Raw genomic sequence first — 18678 nt, 5'->3', positions numbered from 1 at the left:
GAATTCTGGGCCCCCTGATAGACTACTAAAGTGGGCCCCTGACTTTTCCACTTTTTTTCATAGACTACATATATCATTTCTTATTTAGCCTACTTTGTTTTGATGCTAATGCAGCATTACTATGAGTATCAGTCAGGGTCTTACGCAGAATAAATCAGTCATACAAAGATTAGACTACTGGGGTTTTCTGGGGGCCCTACTGGGCGCTGGGCCCCTAGAATTAGCATCAGCTTTCTCCCCTATACAACGGCCCTGGGTTAGGGTCTATCTATCTATCTATAAAGCAGTGATAAGAGTCACTCATGTCTTATAAATGCTTTTACATAATGTCAGCATATTCAATAGTGTGTATGGGTCACTAAGCTTTGATAGAATAAACTGAACCTCACTCTGACAAAATATTTGGATGATTTTGGAAAAATGTTCAAAGTTCAGAGCCATGTTTTCAGTTTCAAGTCAATGTTTGTACTAAATTGACTCACATGTATTGGGTCAGATTTTGTGAGTCATAGTTCAAATCAGTGTGTAAGCCAAAAGGTAAATCGAGCACAGTATGCAAATGAAAAGAAAAGTTATTTCTCTATTTCCTCCTGACACTAAGTGTGTCAGACAGACGGGGAATTAAAGAAAGCTGTCTACATGAATGAACAATGCCTCACACACGCCTTCCAGAAATGCGCCTCGACAGCCGTTGAATTAGAGCAAGTAACCTGAATGTCAAGGCGCCACGCCCTGTGCGGTCACACCTGTGATAGTAGCGGCATGCAGCAGCAGCAGCAGCAGCAGCATCATCATCTCTCTACCTGTCGAGCCGCACCCACCTGCAGGCAGCAGCCTATAAAACCCTATCCTCCGGGCGGCCTCAGCACCAGCTCCTCCACACCCGCTACAACCTCCAGTCAACGCTGCTGCTCCGGTACCACAACAAAGCCACGATGAGTATCAGAGTCCGATCCGGCCTGTCTTCCCTGTCTCTGTCCTCGGTCCCCTCCCTGTCGTCCTCCAGGCGGGGTACGAGCGTCTATGGCGGTGCGGGCGGCTCCAACGTCCGGGTGTCCTCCTACGCCTCCTCCGCCGGCCTCGGCTCCGGCTTTGACCTGGCGTCGGCGCTCGGAGGCGGAGGCGGAGGGGCCGCGAATAGCAACAACTCCTACTCCGTGTCGGGTAATGAGAAATTTACCATGCAGAACCTCAACGACCGCCTGGCCTCCTACCTGGACAAGGTGCGCTCTCTGGAGTCCACCAATGCGCAGCTGGAACGTCAGATCCGCGAGTGGTACGAGAAACAGACCCCCACCGTCCGGGACTACAGCAAGTACTATGCCATCATCGAGGACCTGCGCACAAAGGTGAGCCATCCTCACACGTCTGGAGTTAAATAGCCTGTATTTCCTAATGTAAAATTATTTATATTCTATAGTGTTTTTATTATTCATATTCATATAAAATCTTTTTCATAGATACTGTAGATAGATAGTAGATCAACATCTCATGTCATTTAGTGCTTACGACCAGATGACAATCATATAGAATACATTTTCTAGTGGTAATAAAGAAAGATCTTCATCCTTTCATCAGTTCAAGCCAGATACCTATTATTATTTTCTAACTGTACTGTTACTGTATTGATATGTTAGTGTATATTGTTTGTTTTGTCTGGTTATTAATGGTCTTGTTGAATTGTGTCTATGGTCTGTGGTCTGTGGTCTGGTTTGAAATAAACTAAACTAAAAAAAAAAGAAGAAGTTTCCTGATATACTATGATGAGTGAACTGTCTACAGGTCAGGATGCAGTCCACTGTTCCTCATTAAAGTTTAGTCAACAGTAGGACTCAGCCCTCATAATGTGGGCCCATGAGAAATTCTCCCTTATCTTACAGTAGGCTACAATGCCCGGGTGAGAGTGGATGATGTGGTATGTGGATGTGCAAGGTATCAGAAATGAACCCGGTAGTTGGAGCGCTGGTCTATCAAACTAACGCCCCTTATTCTTTCATTCCCTATAACAAACCCTGTCAGGAGTAATGTTAATCACTTGATTCATTGTCTCATGTCATCCACAACAAGTCAGGTCTACAGAAAACTAAGCCATCGATCATGATAACCCTGTCAGATCACGTTCTAGATAATGACTCATGAGCACACCTTTGTGTTGGTATTACATGCAGATAACAAACCACTGACGATGCTTGTTTATTATTTCTAGATCAATGTTGCCGCGCAGGACAACGCCAGGCTGATGCTGCAGATCGACAATGCCAAGCTGGCAGCGGAGGACTTCAAAATCAAGTGAGTGGAAAGTGGCTGTAATTAGCGTTACTATATCTTGTAATGGCAAAGAGCTAACCTTGCCAGATGTAATGATTATATTCTAACAGTACCTGCTCATTCAGGCATGTCAGGGAATGTGGACATGCTGTTCCCGGAGTGTAACGGTCAACAAAGTGATAAAACGGGTGTGACCGGTTTTTGATGTGGTTGGTTTCCACAATGATTGACAGCTGCACTAACATGAACTGCTTTTGTTTCGTTCTCAGGTTTGAGAATGAAATGGCGATACGCATGTCTGTGGACGCCGACATTGCCGGACTGCGCAGGGTTCTGGATGACCTGACCATGGCCCGGTCTGACCTGGAGATGCAGGTGGAGGGCCTGAAGGAGGAGCTGGTGTACCTGAAGAGGAACCACGAAGAGGTGAGAGCTAAAGTCGTCCTTCGTGGTGCCTTCTACATCAATTTCTGGAAATTAAAAAAAAAAAAAACGTGAATGGTGATCATAAGAGTTGTAATAATAGCTATGATTCCTGAGAACAAAAACATTAGAATAGTTTTCCGTGAGACGGTGAAGTCACCTGTTTGCCAAATACCTCACAAGAGACCTCATCATTCTCTTATACAAACAATAGTTAATGCGAATCTTGTTTGGATTGTGTCCTATGCCTTCAAGTTGTGTTTCTGGAAGGGAGTGCTGCTCGTTGCCAGAATGTAATGACTCATGAGACATCAGCTGATTTACAGTCTGTGTGCTCATGGAGATGCAGCACAGTAAATGTCCGTCAACATGAAAGCTGCATAAATACGTCGGATGAGGTTTCATTCTGAGAAGTCAAGAGTCATATACAGCCTGTGTAATGCCAGTAATACAAGATTTATTCATTTCAAAATTGGCATTCACATTACTATACCAGATCTAGACCGGCTGCAGCAACAAAACCTGAATTGAATTAGGTGTGGCTTTTTTTTTCTCATGTATTCAACTCTTCCTTTTTAAAAGCAAGAATGTGCCATTTCTTCTCTCACAATTTCTATAATCCCATTTAAACTGAGATCCAGTCTGTGTCTTTGTCTCCATCGCATTGCTTTTCCACTTGCTCTTTATCTTTGAATGTTCCCAACCTTTGACTTGTCATCCTGCCTGTAGGAGCTTGCAGCCCTGCGCGGCCAAGTCTCCGCCAGCTCAGTGAAGGTAGAGGTGGACGCCCGGCCCCAGGAGGATCTGAGCAGGGTCATGGACGAGATCAGGTCGCAGTACGAGGGCATCGCTGAGAAGAACCGGCGTGAGATGGAGGCCTGGTACAAGGTCAAGGTGAGTGGGACGAGATAATCCATTACTGTAAACCCCCTTAAAATATTCATTCGTTCACATCACTGTGTCCTGCCCACGGTTAAGTTAACATCAAGGGATTAACCTATTGTCTGACGATGAGCCTGAATAGCTTTGTGACCATATTCATGTCTGATACAATGTCTTTTTCAGTTTGACGAGCTGAACAAGGAGGTGGCTTCCAGCTCAGATACGCTCCAGACCTCCCGCAGCGAGATCACTGATCTTAAGCGGACGCTGCAAAGCCTGCAGATCGAGCTGCAGTCCCAGCACAGCCTGGTATGATTCCACACACACATACACACACACACACATGTGCACATAAGAGCAACTGCAGATTATTTTGCTACAACTTTTATCTTTTTCACCAGCGCACTGCTCCGTCAGCTCTCATGATCCTGTGATACACCACATAACATAGTAGCATATAATACAGCTTGTTTGACTCGTGTTATAAATATTTATTTTATTTATTTAAAGGTTTCATAATCAGGGACAATGCACATTAATAAAACATTTTAACAAATGTAAACATGCCAGAATTAAAAATAATTTACATCTGCTGTCCCTGGACTGATGTTAAGTAGTCAGTTATTTAGTTATAAACATACAGATAATACATTACTGTAAAGGATTAGAAGGTTAAATCTGAATAAAGATTAAAAGGCAGAAAACTAGGCAAAGGTCCATACTGCACACACACACACAAGCTGACATAAACTCAGCTCAAACAACAGACAAAACAGAAGCAACATTAAGCAGCAACACCAACATCAAACAAAGATTGATTACACAAGACACAATAACAAACTAGAAGGTCACAAACAAGCAGAACATAGACACTAAACCAGTGGTTACCAACCTTTTTTGGCTCGTGACCCCATTTTGACACCACAAATTTTTGGCGACCCCACACCGTCAATCAAGATGCGCCAGCTTAAATATTTCTATATGCTGAATTTTATTTGAACTCGATTTATATTTGAGAAAGATGTGGTGCTTTTAATCATAATTTTAAAAAGAATAATAATTAGTTAAAAAATATTTTTATCAGTAATTTTATTTTTTATAAAATACTAGACATTTCAGGCGACCCCATTTGAATTTCAGGCGACCCCACGTGGGGTCCCGACCCCAAGGTTGAAAAACACTGCACTAAACACATTACTGTAAAAGCCACGCACAAAAAGCAACAGTAATACTAGACAGTTACTGTAATAAACTGACAGATGGCATCAGGACGCACCGACAGGCAGAGCAGTAAATTTGGAGAAGAATTAAGCACTAACATTGAATATACATTTCCTTCCAGCAGAAGAAGAATTAAGAAGTGACAAACAAGTCAATTAGTGCTCAGTAAATATCTTATATATTTGTTTTGTCCTGTGCAGAAAGTGGCCCTGGAGGGCACCCTGGCAGAGACAGAGTCCCGCTACAGCCTGCAGCTGAGCCAGCTCCAGGCCATGGTCAACAGCCTGGAGGCCGAGCTCAGCCAGGTGAGGGCCGACATCGAGAGACAGGGCGCCGATTACCAGATCCTCCTGGACATCAAGACGAGGCTGGAGATGGAGATCGCTGAGTACAGAAGGCTGCTGGATGGAGAGGATGTGAAGTAAGGATTTGTAAACTCTTTTTGAAACAAAACAGGATATTTAATAAGTTGTTGCACGTGCTTGTTTTTCTGCATTTGAAGAAGAAGTTTGTAATCAACAAGACTGTGTGAAGCCAATGAGTAAGCTGGACTATCTTTGTCCAGAAGCAACTAAATTAACCTACCTAAAACTCACAAATTCACACATTATTCACAAAACAATACATAAAAATCTAAAATAATATATATTGAAAGTGCTGGTGGACATCGCTTTCTCTTTGGACACAGCCAAACTAGCCTTTTCTTCCATATCCCTCTCACATCTCATCAAGTACATCCCAAAACACCAAACTGCTCCTTTTTAAACATTTGTATCATCTCTGTCCTGAAAAGTAAAATTGACACAAATGTCTCATCTTTACTTCTAGGAAAACTGTCATCCAAGTCCAAGAGGTCAAAAGAGGTAAGTTGACAGCACTGCTGCATTTTCACTTCTCTGCCTAAAACAAGTTATGTCACAAATTAAATGAAATTCTGTTTTTGATTTTCTCATCAGAACCAGTCATTACCCAGAGGAGGAAGGTGGTGATTGAGGAGATCGTGGATGGGAAAGTGGTTTCCCGCACAGAGGATGTGGACACAGAGATCATCAGCAAGTAGACGGGCTGGATCCCAACTGATCTGAGTCAAATAAAACATCTGAAATGAAATGTCCTTCCTGTATTCTGAAGTCTACTCTGATGAACCAGGGAGAGAGTGTATTATTTCACCCAGATCTGAAATGTGTCTTTACTTCTACTGTGTGATTTTTTTTTTGTCAAAGAATATTTATTCTGATTATAAGAAAAATAAGACTAAACTATGTCTTGGAGACAGAACCAGATCTATGTGCCTGACTGAGTCAAATCTGAAATAATTCAAACTACAAATTAAGTTAAGTTAACTTATTTGGTTAATTGGTGTAATTATTCTTTCGAGAGACGGCTATAACTTTATATACATACAGTATATTGTATGTGTGTATAAATGCAGCCTACCTCCTCAAATACTAGATTCACACATCAGATTTGCACTTGGATTGCATGGTTGAAGCATGGCCATAGAAAATATGGAAGATGAATTATTTTACCTAAGAAAAGTGGACTATTGTAAAAATGAAAGTCTCTATGTGACTATGTGACTCAAAATTAAAACCACGTTTCCTACAAATCTTCTTGTGTCTGGTTGTGAATGTGCTCTTTGCATCTTTGTCTTTTCAATGTTGTGAAGAGAAAAAAACATCTGGCTTCCTCTTGATTCAGCAGCTGCATGAATATGAAAAACATTGGACTATTGAGTTCAATCTCATTTAAGTCGTTTCATGTGAATGTTACACTGGTCTTTTATAGAGGACACAAATGGAAGAAGATGCAGCTGTGGAGTTATTGTGACATTTAGAGGATGTTGGCTTTACCTTCTCTCATAATCTTAAACAAGTTTGCACATGTAACTAAAATCTTTCTTTGTAACAGTTTTTATTTTATGAAGGTATTCTGTATTTGTCAGTGTATATTAGTCATCCTTTTCTTGAGAAACTGCTGTTGAAGAAGATTCAATAACACCTCAGTAAGTGAACATAACATACACTAAAAAAAAAAAGTAGGGATATTTGGCTTTAGGATGAAATGTCAGAATGCACCTAAAATGCCCTCTAACCTTTACGGGTGACCTTAATTTGACCTTCTTTAAACTTTTGAATGCACATGTCCAACTGCTCAGTGTTTCAGTATTATAACATAACATGTTGTTAAGGTGATTAACCACAAACATCACAACAAGGTCTGATCCATGAATCCACCACTAAATGTTCTGCTTCAACAACAGTTTGTATTGAAACAGTCCTCTGACATCATGAGACCAAGACCACACCTGTAGAACAGTCCATCAACATACCTGGACATGTCCAGGCTTCAGAATATGGGACGTTGCAGTGCCAGCAGTGCCACTTTTAATGTGTGATCATGGCTATTTAAAGGGATAGTAGCATTTTTTTAAAGTGGGGTTGTATGATCTACAAATAGCCCCTAAGTACTTTAATTGCAGTAGAAGACTCTCTGCACCCGTTAGCAACGGCCCTAGAGATTTACAACATACATTGTTGTGAACAGACCCAGTTTTTATTTGGACCTAACCAACTGCTGATCGGTGGACGCTAACCCTGCGCGGAGGGGTATGTGAGTTGGTTAGGTCCAAATAAAAACTGTGTTTTTCCTGCACTTTGAGGGGCTGGAAAAAATTATATTATAGCAAACAATGGAACTGTGTTTTTTTTTTTCAGGTAAAACCTCTTTTAGGCCACGAAAATAGGCAGTTTCTTTGGGTCTGTTCACAACACTGTATGTTGTAAATCTCTGGGCAGGGCTATGGGCTGGCGTTGCTAACGAGAGGAGTGCAGAGAGTCTTCTACTGCAATTAAAGTACTTAGGGGCTATTTGTAGATCATACAACCCCACTTTAAAAAATTGCTACTATCCTTTTAAAACATAATTCCTAATGTATTGTATTTTAAATTAGGAGGGAGGCTGTTGGATTGTTAACCCCACACCTTGTACAGCCCCATTGACTGAAACCTTTGGCTTAAAATTTACAATCACAACTGTTCAACAACAGTCTCTCTCTCTCTCGCTCTCTCTCTCTCTCTCTCTCTCTCTCTCTCTCTCTCTCTCGCTCTCTCTCTCTGTACATGCAGTGTTGTCATCTGTCCACTAGATGTCGGTACATTGACAGTGATGAGGGTGGTGTCACATCCTGACTGTGGAACCTGAGTTGGACATGTTGATGTGGGGAGAACCCCTCCTCACACAGCAGCAGTGTGTTTCCTGCTCTCCAAGAACACAAAGTGTCAAACCAAACATTAGACTTTAGTTCATTTCTGAATATCTGGAAATCGGTCACTGACAATACAGCATCAATTCCATACAGTAGGCTATATCTGTGACAATATTCAAGATGTCATAGATTACTGTGCCAATGTATTGACTATTATCACTACAGGAGGTTAGGCTTGAGGTCAACAGCCTGTAATGTGAATGACCAGACTTCATTCCTTCGTTGTTGTTGATAAAATAATTTTATTTAGTCAACGAGTTATTGATCAAAATGCTCCTTGATAAAACTATGAGAGTCATAGAGAGTCGGGGGTGGGATGGGAAAGGTTAATGTAATATTTTTGTTTTGTTTCTATTTTTCTATTCTATTTTTTTCAAAAAAAAATTCATCTGATGTTCAAATATCATCCTTGTATGGTGTGTCTGTGATGTATACATTTGTGAAATATGATTTATCTCACTGTAAATGCTTGCTGTGCACCACAAACATCCTGTATGAGTTTCTGTTAATTAAAAAAAATCTTTAAAAAAAACCAAACAAAATGCTCCATGACGTTTTTCATGGCCACTGAAATCCAGCAGGGGGCTCTTTCACCTGAAACACCAACCGGTTCCGTGTCTTCTTCACACCAGTGTTGAGTTCAGTAGGCTGTAGGCCTGTTACTCATTTTCCATCTCTCTGTTTCACCATTACTGACCTTTGGGACATGTTTATACAAGTTAGTGTATCACAAGATTTTTCATTTAAAAGACATATTTTGTCAATTTAGACTATTCTAAGTCTTTATATAATTTTCCAACATTCTGTACTTTTTAAATATTTCTTTTAGACATTCATAAAGAAGTTATCTCTGTGTTTGAAAGAAATAAACTCATTCTAAACTTGACCTCACTAATAGGATGGTTGTAACAAAGGGATGGTTGTAACAGCATCACTTTCACCAATAAGGAATACCATTATGTGATCAGTGTACCCACTCACTCCCTGACATTGCATGTGCATTTGCATGGCTGTGTCAATAAATGTGTAGGTTTTACAGCCAAAAAAACACTTTTTTAGGTCAAAAACTAATATTTTGGACCAAGCCTAAATTTTGACTAGTATCGATACCGTTGAAGTTTGAATTAGGTAACTTGTATAAGATGAAAGAACAGGTTCTTAGGTAAAATATAAGTCATTTCATCAATATTTATTTTAAACCACCATGCTGGTACAGCTAGTCAAACAATGACTGACAGGGGTGGGGATGGTTGTTACACCTTTTATCTTTGTTGTTTTATTATTCTAAGTGTCATTAAGTGTCACCATCTTTCCTAGAATTGTATGATCTGCTTCTGACCTCCTGTTGAAGGTTCATACATGTTCACCTTTCATCTGTATTATCAGAAGATGTTCTCTTAGAAGCTTTCTAATGTTAGAATCCACACCGCTGTCACTCTTCTTCATTTAACCATCAGTGATGAATTATTTTTGTTCATACTGAACCATAGAAAGATGCTTTAGTGTTGGAACATGCACAATAAACTTACATAGATGCATGTTTTTTTGGTTTGGTCTCAGTTTTTAGTTTTTAACCTCACTGTTACAATTTACCCCAGGTTGTGTTACAAGTTAACCTACCCTGGTAGTGGGGTAGGTTGTAACAGTGGCAGTCCTTGCATTTGACATCAAATAGTGAATTATGTGATATACTTTGAGAAGTTTAGGGCATTGCTATTTGTAGAGGACAAATGAGGGGACTCTGTGTCCAAATATGAGAGCCCTACCTTGAACACTCTGCAAATTATGGGAGCTGAGACAAAAAGTGTTACAACCATCCCTGGTCTCCCTACTTAATTAATTCACTCCCAATTGTGTTGATTGTTTATTATTCAGTTCCCAGCCTCTGTGTTGAGTTCACCAACACTGAAGCATCTTCCTGTTGGCAGCTGGGCCCACATGTTGGATGTAAAGGACAGATGATACAGCAGGGCCTCCCTGTCCTCCTCCACACTCCATCAGGGTTTATTTATAGTCCGGTGTCTGCACCAAAGATCCGCTCTGGCGGCACGACTCTATCACTGGGAGCCGGTGGTCCCTAGTCACGACTTAAATGATGACAAAATTCTGCACCATGGGAAGTTGACGTCACCGCGCTACAGTCACCTCTCCGGTGACGTCACTTGAAGGAGGCTGGGTGACAGCAGAGGCAGCGAGGAGCGAGAAGCGGCGGCCGGGGGTTAATAATGCCATCTGCTGGACGGACTCAGCCATTCACCCGGCATTACGTCATCGAGGAGAAACCGGTGCCCGGTCCGGATGGGTCGAGTCTGGATCTGGAGCCGGAACCAGCTTCGAAGCGCGCGGGGGGGGGGGCTGTAGTTAGTGTGACCGTGGCCGAGCTGGTTTATAGCGACAGTCTCTGTCACTATGGACTAAAGTTTCAGGGAGCAAAAAGCAGACTTTCTCTTACAGTAGACATCACTGTCTGATTCAAATAAGAGGAAATATCAACTAAGATTAAAATAAGAGAAGTAAAAGGTCCTTATCTAACATATGACCAAGGAATTGGCAAAGACTGACACTTTTACACACTATCCCTGTAGAAATGTAAAAAAAAAAAAAAAAAAAATTGCATTAGGCTACATGAGTAATGCATATAGAAGTTTGTTTTAATTTGCATCTTGCATCTATCTTTTCCCACTTTAGGTGAGAACCAAGTCCTCGCGACGTGGATGAAGCAGCGTCAGTGTTCAGTTTGTAGCGAGGAAAGCTGCAGAAACAGTGTGGATGTTCAGGCGAACTGTCCACGGTGCTGAAACAGAGTGACTGCAGCTGCAACACTGTTCCTACAGCTGCTTCACTCTAACGTGATGTGGACAAACAGTCGGGTTGGTTATTAGCCCACACAGCCCCCCCCCTCCGCGAGCTTTCAACTTAGTTCACTCAGTGTGTGTGTGTGTGTGTGTGTGTGTGTTCGGTTATTGGTTTAAACGCTAATGTGTGTACGGAGCGACGCTTGCATATGATGATGGTGTGGATGTGGATCCCATTCTCACATGAGTAAACGCGCCTCCGCTGTAGAGGAAGAGGAAGGAGGGAAGGAGGGCTGAATGAGAGAGAGAGAGAGAGAGAGAGGGGAGAGAGGGAGAGAGCAAGACGGAGAGAGAGGGGGAGAGAGAAAGAGCTGAGAGAGAGAGAGAGAGAGTAACAGAGAGAGAGAGAGAGAGAGAAGAAGCAACACGGACTCCGCCTATACCGCCCAACATCCTGCTCCAGTCCGACGGCGGCGGAGGGCCACAGACCAGCGGAGAGAAGCAGGGGCCCCTCAGCTTTACACGACCCCCAGCGTGAAGGAAAAAAAAACAAAAAAAAAACAAAAAAAACCGGAGATGGGCTCCCCGTGAATCCGGGCAGTGGAGGGGAGAGGAGGGCAGCAGGCGGGGGGCGGCGGGGGGGAACGCCGGCGACGAGACTGTGGTGGGAGAAGAAGCACCCGGAGAGAAGAGAGAACAATACAAGACAAAAAACAACCGAGGAGGAGGGCGCGTGCGACCATGAGCGGCTCGCGCTGTTCGCCGGGGCTGCCGCTGCCGCTGCCGCTGCCGCTCAGCTCGCGCTCCGCGTCGTGAGGTGTGGCTCGGAAACGCTCCGGGGAACCTGTCAGCCGAAACGACACGCCGAGGAGGAGCAGCAGGAGGAGGAGGAGGAGGAGGTGGTGGAGGTTGTGGTGGTGGGGGGGTGGTGGTGGTGGTGGAAAAGATGTCCGCCTCGGTGGGGCCCCAGGGCGGCCCTCGCCCACCCACCGCGCCGCCATCCATGCCGGATCTGCCGGACCTCAGCCACCTGACCGAGGAGGAGAGGAAGATCATCATGGGGGTGATGGAACGGCAGAAGGAGGAAGAGGAGAAAGAACAAGCCATGTTAAAGTAAGGACAATATCTTTTCTTTCTTTCTCTCTCCTCCTTTTTCTTTATGGAACTTAAACCGCGCATCATGAGGAGCCGCTGTTACCAACATCACACACCCATCACATCCAGGAAGCTCTGCCGTCATCCTGCACTTGTAGGCTGGTGTTAAAGAGCTGCTGCTGCTGGTGGTGTTAATGGTGTTAATGGTGTGTGGTGGTGGTGGTGGTGGAGGTGGTGGTGCGTTCCCCAAAATGAACCCACCGATCTCTACAGTGTAAAGCTGAGTGGAGCAGTGACAGGCTGCATCTCCTCAAACACATGCACGCGGCAGGCAGGCAGGAGGAGCGATCGATACATTACAACAATATATACAGTCAAGTCAATGGAGATGACCCGAAACAGGGTCAAACGTGTTACAGGTGTAGAGATGGGGGGGGGGGGGGGCGTGAGGATGTTGTGGGGTGTGACAGAGCTGGTGGTGCCGGCGGAGGGATGGAGGGGGGTGGTGGTGTTGGGAGAAGGGGGGGGCGGTTCAGGATGAATCATAGCATCATCCATCCTTCAGCCACTCGTTTTCATCAATGGGGACTGCACCCCATCTCTCAGTTTACACATGCAGCCTCTGCTTCTCCTTTTACGCACGCACGCACAGTGGCTTCATCTGTGGAGGTTTTCTTTTTTTTTTTGGCTTGTGTGCGCGTCTCTCTCTCAGCTCCTGTGTTTGAAAGTGTGTGTGAGAGAGAGAGAGACAGAGAGACAGAAAGGGGGTAATAACGGAAAAACTATACCATTATAGCTCGTATAGACCTGAAGCGACACGCCGTTTTCCTAAGCGGAAGGTGTGTGTTTGTATGTATGTGTGTGTGTACGATCATTCGCGCTCCCCCTTCGGCGGAGAGCATGAAGATGGGGTGTGGTTGGCAATCTTAGCAGGCCTGAACCGGACGCGATGTAGGCTAAAAGCACACCGTCTGTATCCCAGCACCTTTGACAGCCCTCTGAATATTGACTAGATGTCAAACAATCGCCAATAGTAAGAGACAGAACCGTGTTAGAATCGGAATAAATCAGTGATAACGTATCCGAGGGGAGGGGAGGGGAGGGGATACAGGAGCTGCCAGCCACCCGAGGAGCATCATGGTTACATTGCAGGAGATGGCTGTGGGTCACTTTAAACTCACTATCTGCTCAAACGCATGATGTTAGAGACACAGTGTGCTTCAGCTTCCTCGTACAAAGGCTTTATTACATTGCATTTGGAAGCCTCTGGGTTCTCCACCACAAGCAAATGGCAATTTGCTGATCTGGGGCCTGAGTGCTAATCTGTTCCATCCACACCTGCACTGGAACATGTGAGGGCCCTAGCTGTGTTTGTTTTTTTATAAATATATAAATAAAGGATCTTGTCTTTGCAAGCGTGCGTAGCCTCCTACAGCACAAGCACTCTGGCTTGGTCTGATTCTAATGGCTGTTTTTCATTTCCTGACTGCAACCTAAAGGGATGCTGGGTGATAGCTGCTTCAAGCCCCTTGAGAGGAAATGATGTATTTAATGTTCCATGAGACACAGGCTTAGGTTCGGTCAATAATGGCTTCATCATCTGGCTAATCATTGATGGGGACCAGGGCAATGTGGACAAAGGAGACATGCAATATCAGAATGCAAACAGTTGCTGGTTTTTAATATCAGTTTATTTTGAACTGAGTGGTCCTGAGGAGACCTGTGATGTGCTTTTGGTATCAAGGAGAAATGTTAAAGAGATACTTCACCCAAAATTGATAATTCACCAATTTTCTACTCACCATCAGGCCAAGGAAGGGTTTGGAAAACTTTCTGGAGTTCCAGGGGCAATGGATGATGGCGGCGGATAGAGTTCACTTTTGAATCGTCCATAACACACACTATGAAACGTCCAAATACCTACATACTGCCCGTCTGTACTGACCCAAGTGTCCTGAAGCCAAGATGTTGCGAGATGTTCGTTCGTCGTTGTAAACCATTGGATGTATGATGTAAACACGGAAGAACATCTCGCAGCAAATCTTGTGCATGTGCACAAACATCAACAGAGCCACTGGGAGCTACTGCTACAACAAGGCTAAAAACAGAGATCACATTATTTTTTTCCGAACAACTTTTTCATGTCGCAGCTTCAGGACACTTGGGTCAGTAAAGACGAGCAGTATGGAGGTATCTGGATGTTTCCTAGTGTGTGTTTTGGACGATTTAAAGTGAACTCTATCCACCGCCATTATATGAAAATCCGCTGCCAGCCGGACCCCCCCTGGAACTCCAAAAGTGTTTTGATGACTCCAAAAGTTCTGCAAACCCTTCCTTGGCATGAGTAGAAAATTGGTGAATTATCGATTTTGGGTGAAGTATCCCTTTAAGGGCCAGTCACTCTGTGTGAACCTCACTATAAGGTTAGACTGTAAGGGAACTAAATGTTTCTCTCTCAAAAATGGCCTCACAATGATATACTTTAGTTGTAAAAAACAAACAAACAAATATCACATACATAGACACATGAATGGAAAAAACCCAGAAATGCTATTTTAAATCTCAGACAGTCATTACAGGAAATTAGTATCTTTAACTTCAATGGTGTTGTGTTCATTGGATAATATTTCCCTTTACATTTCACTAGCTGTCAGTGTTAAATTGGATCTTGTAGACAACATGGCTTTGCAACTGAGGGCAAGTTGTTGAGCCTTCCACATGTACATGATGTTATATGTGGACTGATCATTTGTAGGCTACTGGTAGTTCTGTGGTTAAGGGGTTAGGGTTTTTTTCCTCTCTTTTCTTTTTCTATTGGTTGATCTGTTTTAGTGATTTTGTATTGAGGGGAAGGATTGTATATAAGCCCTTTTCCTCTCCTGCACAATTATTTGCCTTTGTATTATTAAATAGGATTCTTGTTTTTATCATTGTACATATGAATAAAATAAAATAAAATAGGGGTGAGAATGCAGGACATCTCAATAATAGAGTGCAAACAAGATGCAATGTTTGTATTGTTCTTAGCAATTACAGCAGAAAGAATACAAAAGCAAATCTGCCATTCATCCAAATTCCCAGGTTAGTTTGATTATGCATGGCACTGTAATATACAGTCATTGGGCATGATCAGTTTGTTGAGTTATTTGTTGGAGTGTGCTGCTACATGTTTGCTATTAGAGCAACTTTGATGCTAATTATTTAATCAAACAACAAAACATTTAAAATGCCAAAATGAAATCTCAAGTCTGGAATGAAAAGGAGCATTTTATTTTTTTTATCAGCCCCTCTTTTATTAACTATTCATTAACACATCAAATAATTCAATACTGAACAAATAAAACAGCTGCAGGTCAATACAGTCACCCACTCTACTCTGTGAGTTCCAGGTTACAATCCATGAAACAGAACAAAACCTTATCAACCATTTCATTGTATTTACTCAACAAACTGGCTTAACTGATTTTTTAATATTTTTGTTTTAGATTCTTGGATTGATTGATGAGTAATTCTTAGGTGCGATCGCTTTCACCATCATACAATATTCTGTCAATTTGGTTCTGACTCTCATTTAATGTAAGTTAATGACTTTCCTGGAGGCTGTGAGGTAAAGAGCCCTTTACAAAATTTGCAGAATACTGTAAGCTAATCTACTAGCTGTGGGAATTTCAATAATTCTAACTAAGCAAAATTTGTGTTGGATGGATCTCTACTGTATGTTGACTTCTTGTTCTTGCACATGATTGAACATACAGTATGTTTTGCAAGCACCTCCCCAAACTTAAAAACAGTAAGTCAGATACAGAACCATCACTGAGTTTTATAAGATGTGTAGTGCTGTATCATCTAATCTGAATCATTTACTTTCTGAAAGGGGGCTATTATTTGAAATATTTTCAACTTTTTACTGTGTAAATTATATGCAATTACCAGTTCAGAATTCTTCAGAAAACATGAGACACAGACAGATTGTCCTCATTAAAAACGTACACAGTATAAGTAAATGCTAGAAGGCTTTATTTGGCCACAGAGCCATTGAATACAGTGGCAGGTGGCCATGTGGTTACAGCTTTTTGGAGTTTCTTCTAGACACTGTTGTGTGGTTCTAGACCTTTGGAGATGGGGCTGAAGAATAAAGGTTTCCTTCCTGCAGTTTCCTGGGTACTTATGTACTGTAACATGAATGTAAGAAACAGTCAAGACAGGAAAATGGCAACAACTGAAATGACAGGATAGGGTAGGAGATGAGATCACATTCGATTAGATTCATCATGTTCAGTCTCATTGTTAGGCTATAAGTATCCAGTTTTGCTAATCTTTTTTAGTGTTCTTTTGGCTTTTACACCTTTATTGACATTTATTGATTGGGCGAATGACATGCATCAAAAGGCCGGCTGCAGCCACGACTACAGCCTCTGTGTCTGCTCAACCTATTAAGCTATACAGCGCCCCCAAATCTTTTTTTCTTTTTTTGGTCTGATTTATTGCACTATAATATTGCTTTATGTGTCCTTTATACCATATCGTCGCCCTATTAAAATAATGGCCTAAGTCATTTTTTGACGAAAATGAGTTTTTGGCCTAAATCATCTCCTGATAATGCTGGCCACCTCTGGTAAAAAAATCTTAATCCTTAGTTGAGAGGATCATGCTTTTTATGTCCTATAAGACAATGGCCTATGTCAAGAGGGTGACTTAGGCCATTTTATTCTTGGCCTAAGTCAAAACTTTTTGATTCTTTGGGATAAAATGTCTGACTTGGGCAATTTAACGCTTGTGTGGTTTTAGCTTCCTGCATACACTGGTACTTTACTGAGTTGAAATTGAACATTTTAAACTCAAAAATTTCAAGTAAAATAAACATGTAACATCTAACTTATACTTATTATCCCCTATTACATGGCTTACGACTTTCATCGATTCATAAATTGCATCATTTAGTGAATCTGCAAGTCTGATCACTTCTCCGCTGTTTTGTTAAAGCAGAAGTAAGCGATCCGGTCGTTTTGGCTAACTTTCTGTCAGGGGATGGAGTTAGCAGCCCCCGCCCTCGTCATGGATCTATTGGTCCTCGTCCCTACGTCACTACATTCACGCACATCCCTTGGCTGCACACACAGAGAGGACCGCCCCTTTATGCCGTTCTCTCTCCTCATTGGATAAAGGTTGTAGGATACAAGGAAAGTTTTCTTCTCGGCTCAGAGCAGAGCAGAGTGACTGACAGACCCGTGTTTCAGACCAAACACTCTATGTAAGTGATTGCTGTTGGAAGATATAACTATTTAAGACTTATATTAACACAAATATTCCGCTTACTTCTGCTTTAACATCCCTCCTGGTCGTGTGCATTTGTTTTCAACGAAGCCTTTGATAATCAATCAGTGGATCGATGGATTATCACATACATATTACGATTCAGTACCTGGGATGAGAATCAGCACCTCTAACTGTACGTTCACACCAAAAGCTTCCAAAGCGTCAAAAACGCCGGAAGTCAATTCATTTTCAATGAGCGCCTGGCGACACTGAGCGTTCAAAGCGTCAACAGGCGTTGCCGCGCTTCCAGAGCGTCCAAAGCTTCCAAAGCGTCCAAAGCGTCACCAGACGAGAAGTTGAGCCAGGTTTAACTTTAGGGTAATTAGCTATGACGCGGTTAAGCGGCAACCGGCGGCAGCCTGTCAGAATAGAGATGTCCGTCAGCTGCCTTTTTTTTCTTTTTTTTGTATTTCGGCTCCCCAATGGCCAGCGCGATCGAACTTTGACGTCAGTCACCTGACGAGCGGCCAAAGCGGCTGAAAATATTTGCAGTTTTGGAAGCTGTCTTGTCTGACGCCCACCCTCGAGCGTTTTTGACGCTTTGGAAGCTTTTGGTGTGAACGTACAGTAAATCCAAGGCCGTGGTTCTCAACCTCCAGGTCGGGGGAGAGTTTCTGCCTCAAATGGAGGAGTTTAAGGCCCTGCCCCACTTTACCCACTTCCACTTGATTTTGACCCAAGCACTCAGTTTTGCACATTCTCATGTAGGGGTAGTGTGTCCTAATTATTTCAAGAGCGAGGGAAAGTGCTCCTACGTCGTAGGAGTGGTGTCCCATTGCGTAGGGTACGATCTTTACTTCTAACACTTCTATCTTCATCGTCAAGGGGAATCTCCCTTTGAAGGCCACTCAGAACCAAGTGCTAGTGTTAAGGGAAGAGAAATGGGATTGGGCCTAAGTATCTTGGGGTCTTGTTCATGAGTAAGGATGGACTGCGAGATTGACAGGCAGGTCGGTGCAGCAGCTGCAGTAATGCGGTCGTGGTATTGGTCTGTTGTGGTAAAGAAGGTCTTGATTTACCAGTCCATCTACGTTCCCACACTCACCTATGGTCATGAACTTTGGGTCATGATCGAAAGAACAAGATCCAGGATACAAGCGGCCGAAATGAGTTTCCTCCGCAGGGTGGCGGGGCTCTCCCTTAGAGATAGGGTGAGGAGTTCTGTCACGCACCTGTATAGGATGCCCCCTGGACGCCTCCCTAAAGAGGTGTTATGGCCATGCCCCCCCCAGAAGGAGACCCTGAGGAAGACCCAGGACACACTGTAGTGACTATGTCACTCGGCTGGCCTGGGAACACATTGGTATCCTCCCGGAAGAGCTAGAGGAAGTGTCTGGGGAGAGGGAAGTCTGGGCCATCGAATTTCAAGTCCAAAAGATTTTGTTTACTAGGTGTTTTCTGCTCTTAAAC

The 18678-nt window shown here is 43.0% G+C and overlaps 2 protein-coding genes across 2 annotated transcripts in view; both read left to right on the top strand.

Annotated features, from left to right (window-relative positions):
- Positions 1–916: 916 nt before the first annotated feature.
- krt97 (keratin 97) lies at positions 917–5888 on the top strand. The gene is made up of 8 exons (XM_085768509.1): positions 917–1349; positions 2207–2289; positions 2538–2694; positions 3421–3585; positions 3757–3882; positions 4995–5215; positions 5623–5657; positions 5751–5888. Exons 1-8 carry the CDS (start codon positions 936–938, stop codon positions 5852–5854), a joined length of 1305 nt encoding a protein of 434 aa, XP_085624635.1. The 5' UTR covers positions 917–935; the 3' UTR covers positions 5855–5888.
- Positions 5889–11636: 5748 nt separating this feature from the next.
- The window catches only part of rims1b (regulating synaptic membrane exocytosis 1b), an 84086-nt gene continuing 77044 nt past the window's right edge, over positions 11637–18678 (top strand). Inside the window, exon 1 of the mRNA XM_085767306.1 lies at positions 11637–11970. Within this exon, the coding sequence (XP_085623432.1) occupies positions 11804–11970 (167 nt within the window). The 5' untranslated portion in view covers positions 11637–11803. The remainder of the gene's footprint in view (positions 11971–18678) is intronic.

The sequence above is a fragment of the Trachurus japonicus genome, chromosome 1, assembly GCF_045865225.1.
Source record: "Trachurus japonicus isolate A0001 chromosome 1, Traja_1.0".
NCBI lineage: Eukaryota > Metazoa > Chordata > Actinopteri > Carangiformes > Carangidae > Trachurus > Trachurus japonicus.
The sequence above is the reverse complement of the archived record's forward strand: the minus strand, read 5'-3'. Positions and strand labels throughout refer to the sequence as shown.

Excerpts from the sequence above, each read along its gene's own strand:
- krt97 (XM_085768509.1), top strand. The coding sequence starts at position 936 with ATGAGTATCAGAGTCCGATCCGGCCTGTCTTCCCTGTCTCTGTCCTCG. Across the intron at positions 3,586-3,756 it reads AGGCCTGGTACAAGGTCAAG|TTTGACGAGCTGAACAAGGA; the intron begins GTGAGTGGGACG and ends TGTCTTTTTCAG. Across the intron at positions 5,216-5,622 it reads CTGGATGGAGAGGATGTGAA|GAAAACTGTCATCCAAGTCC; the intron begins GTAAGGATTTGT and ends CTTTACTTCTAG.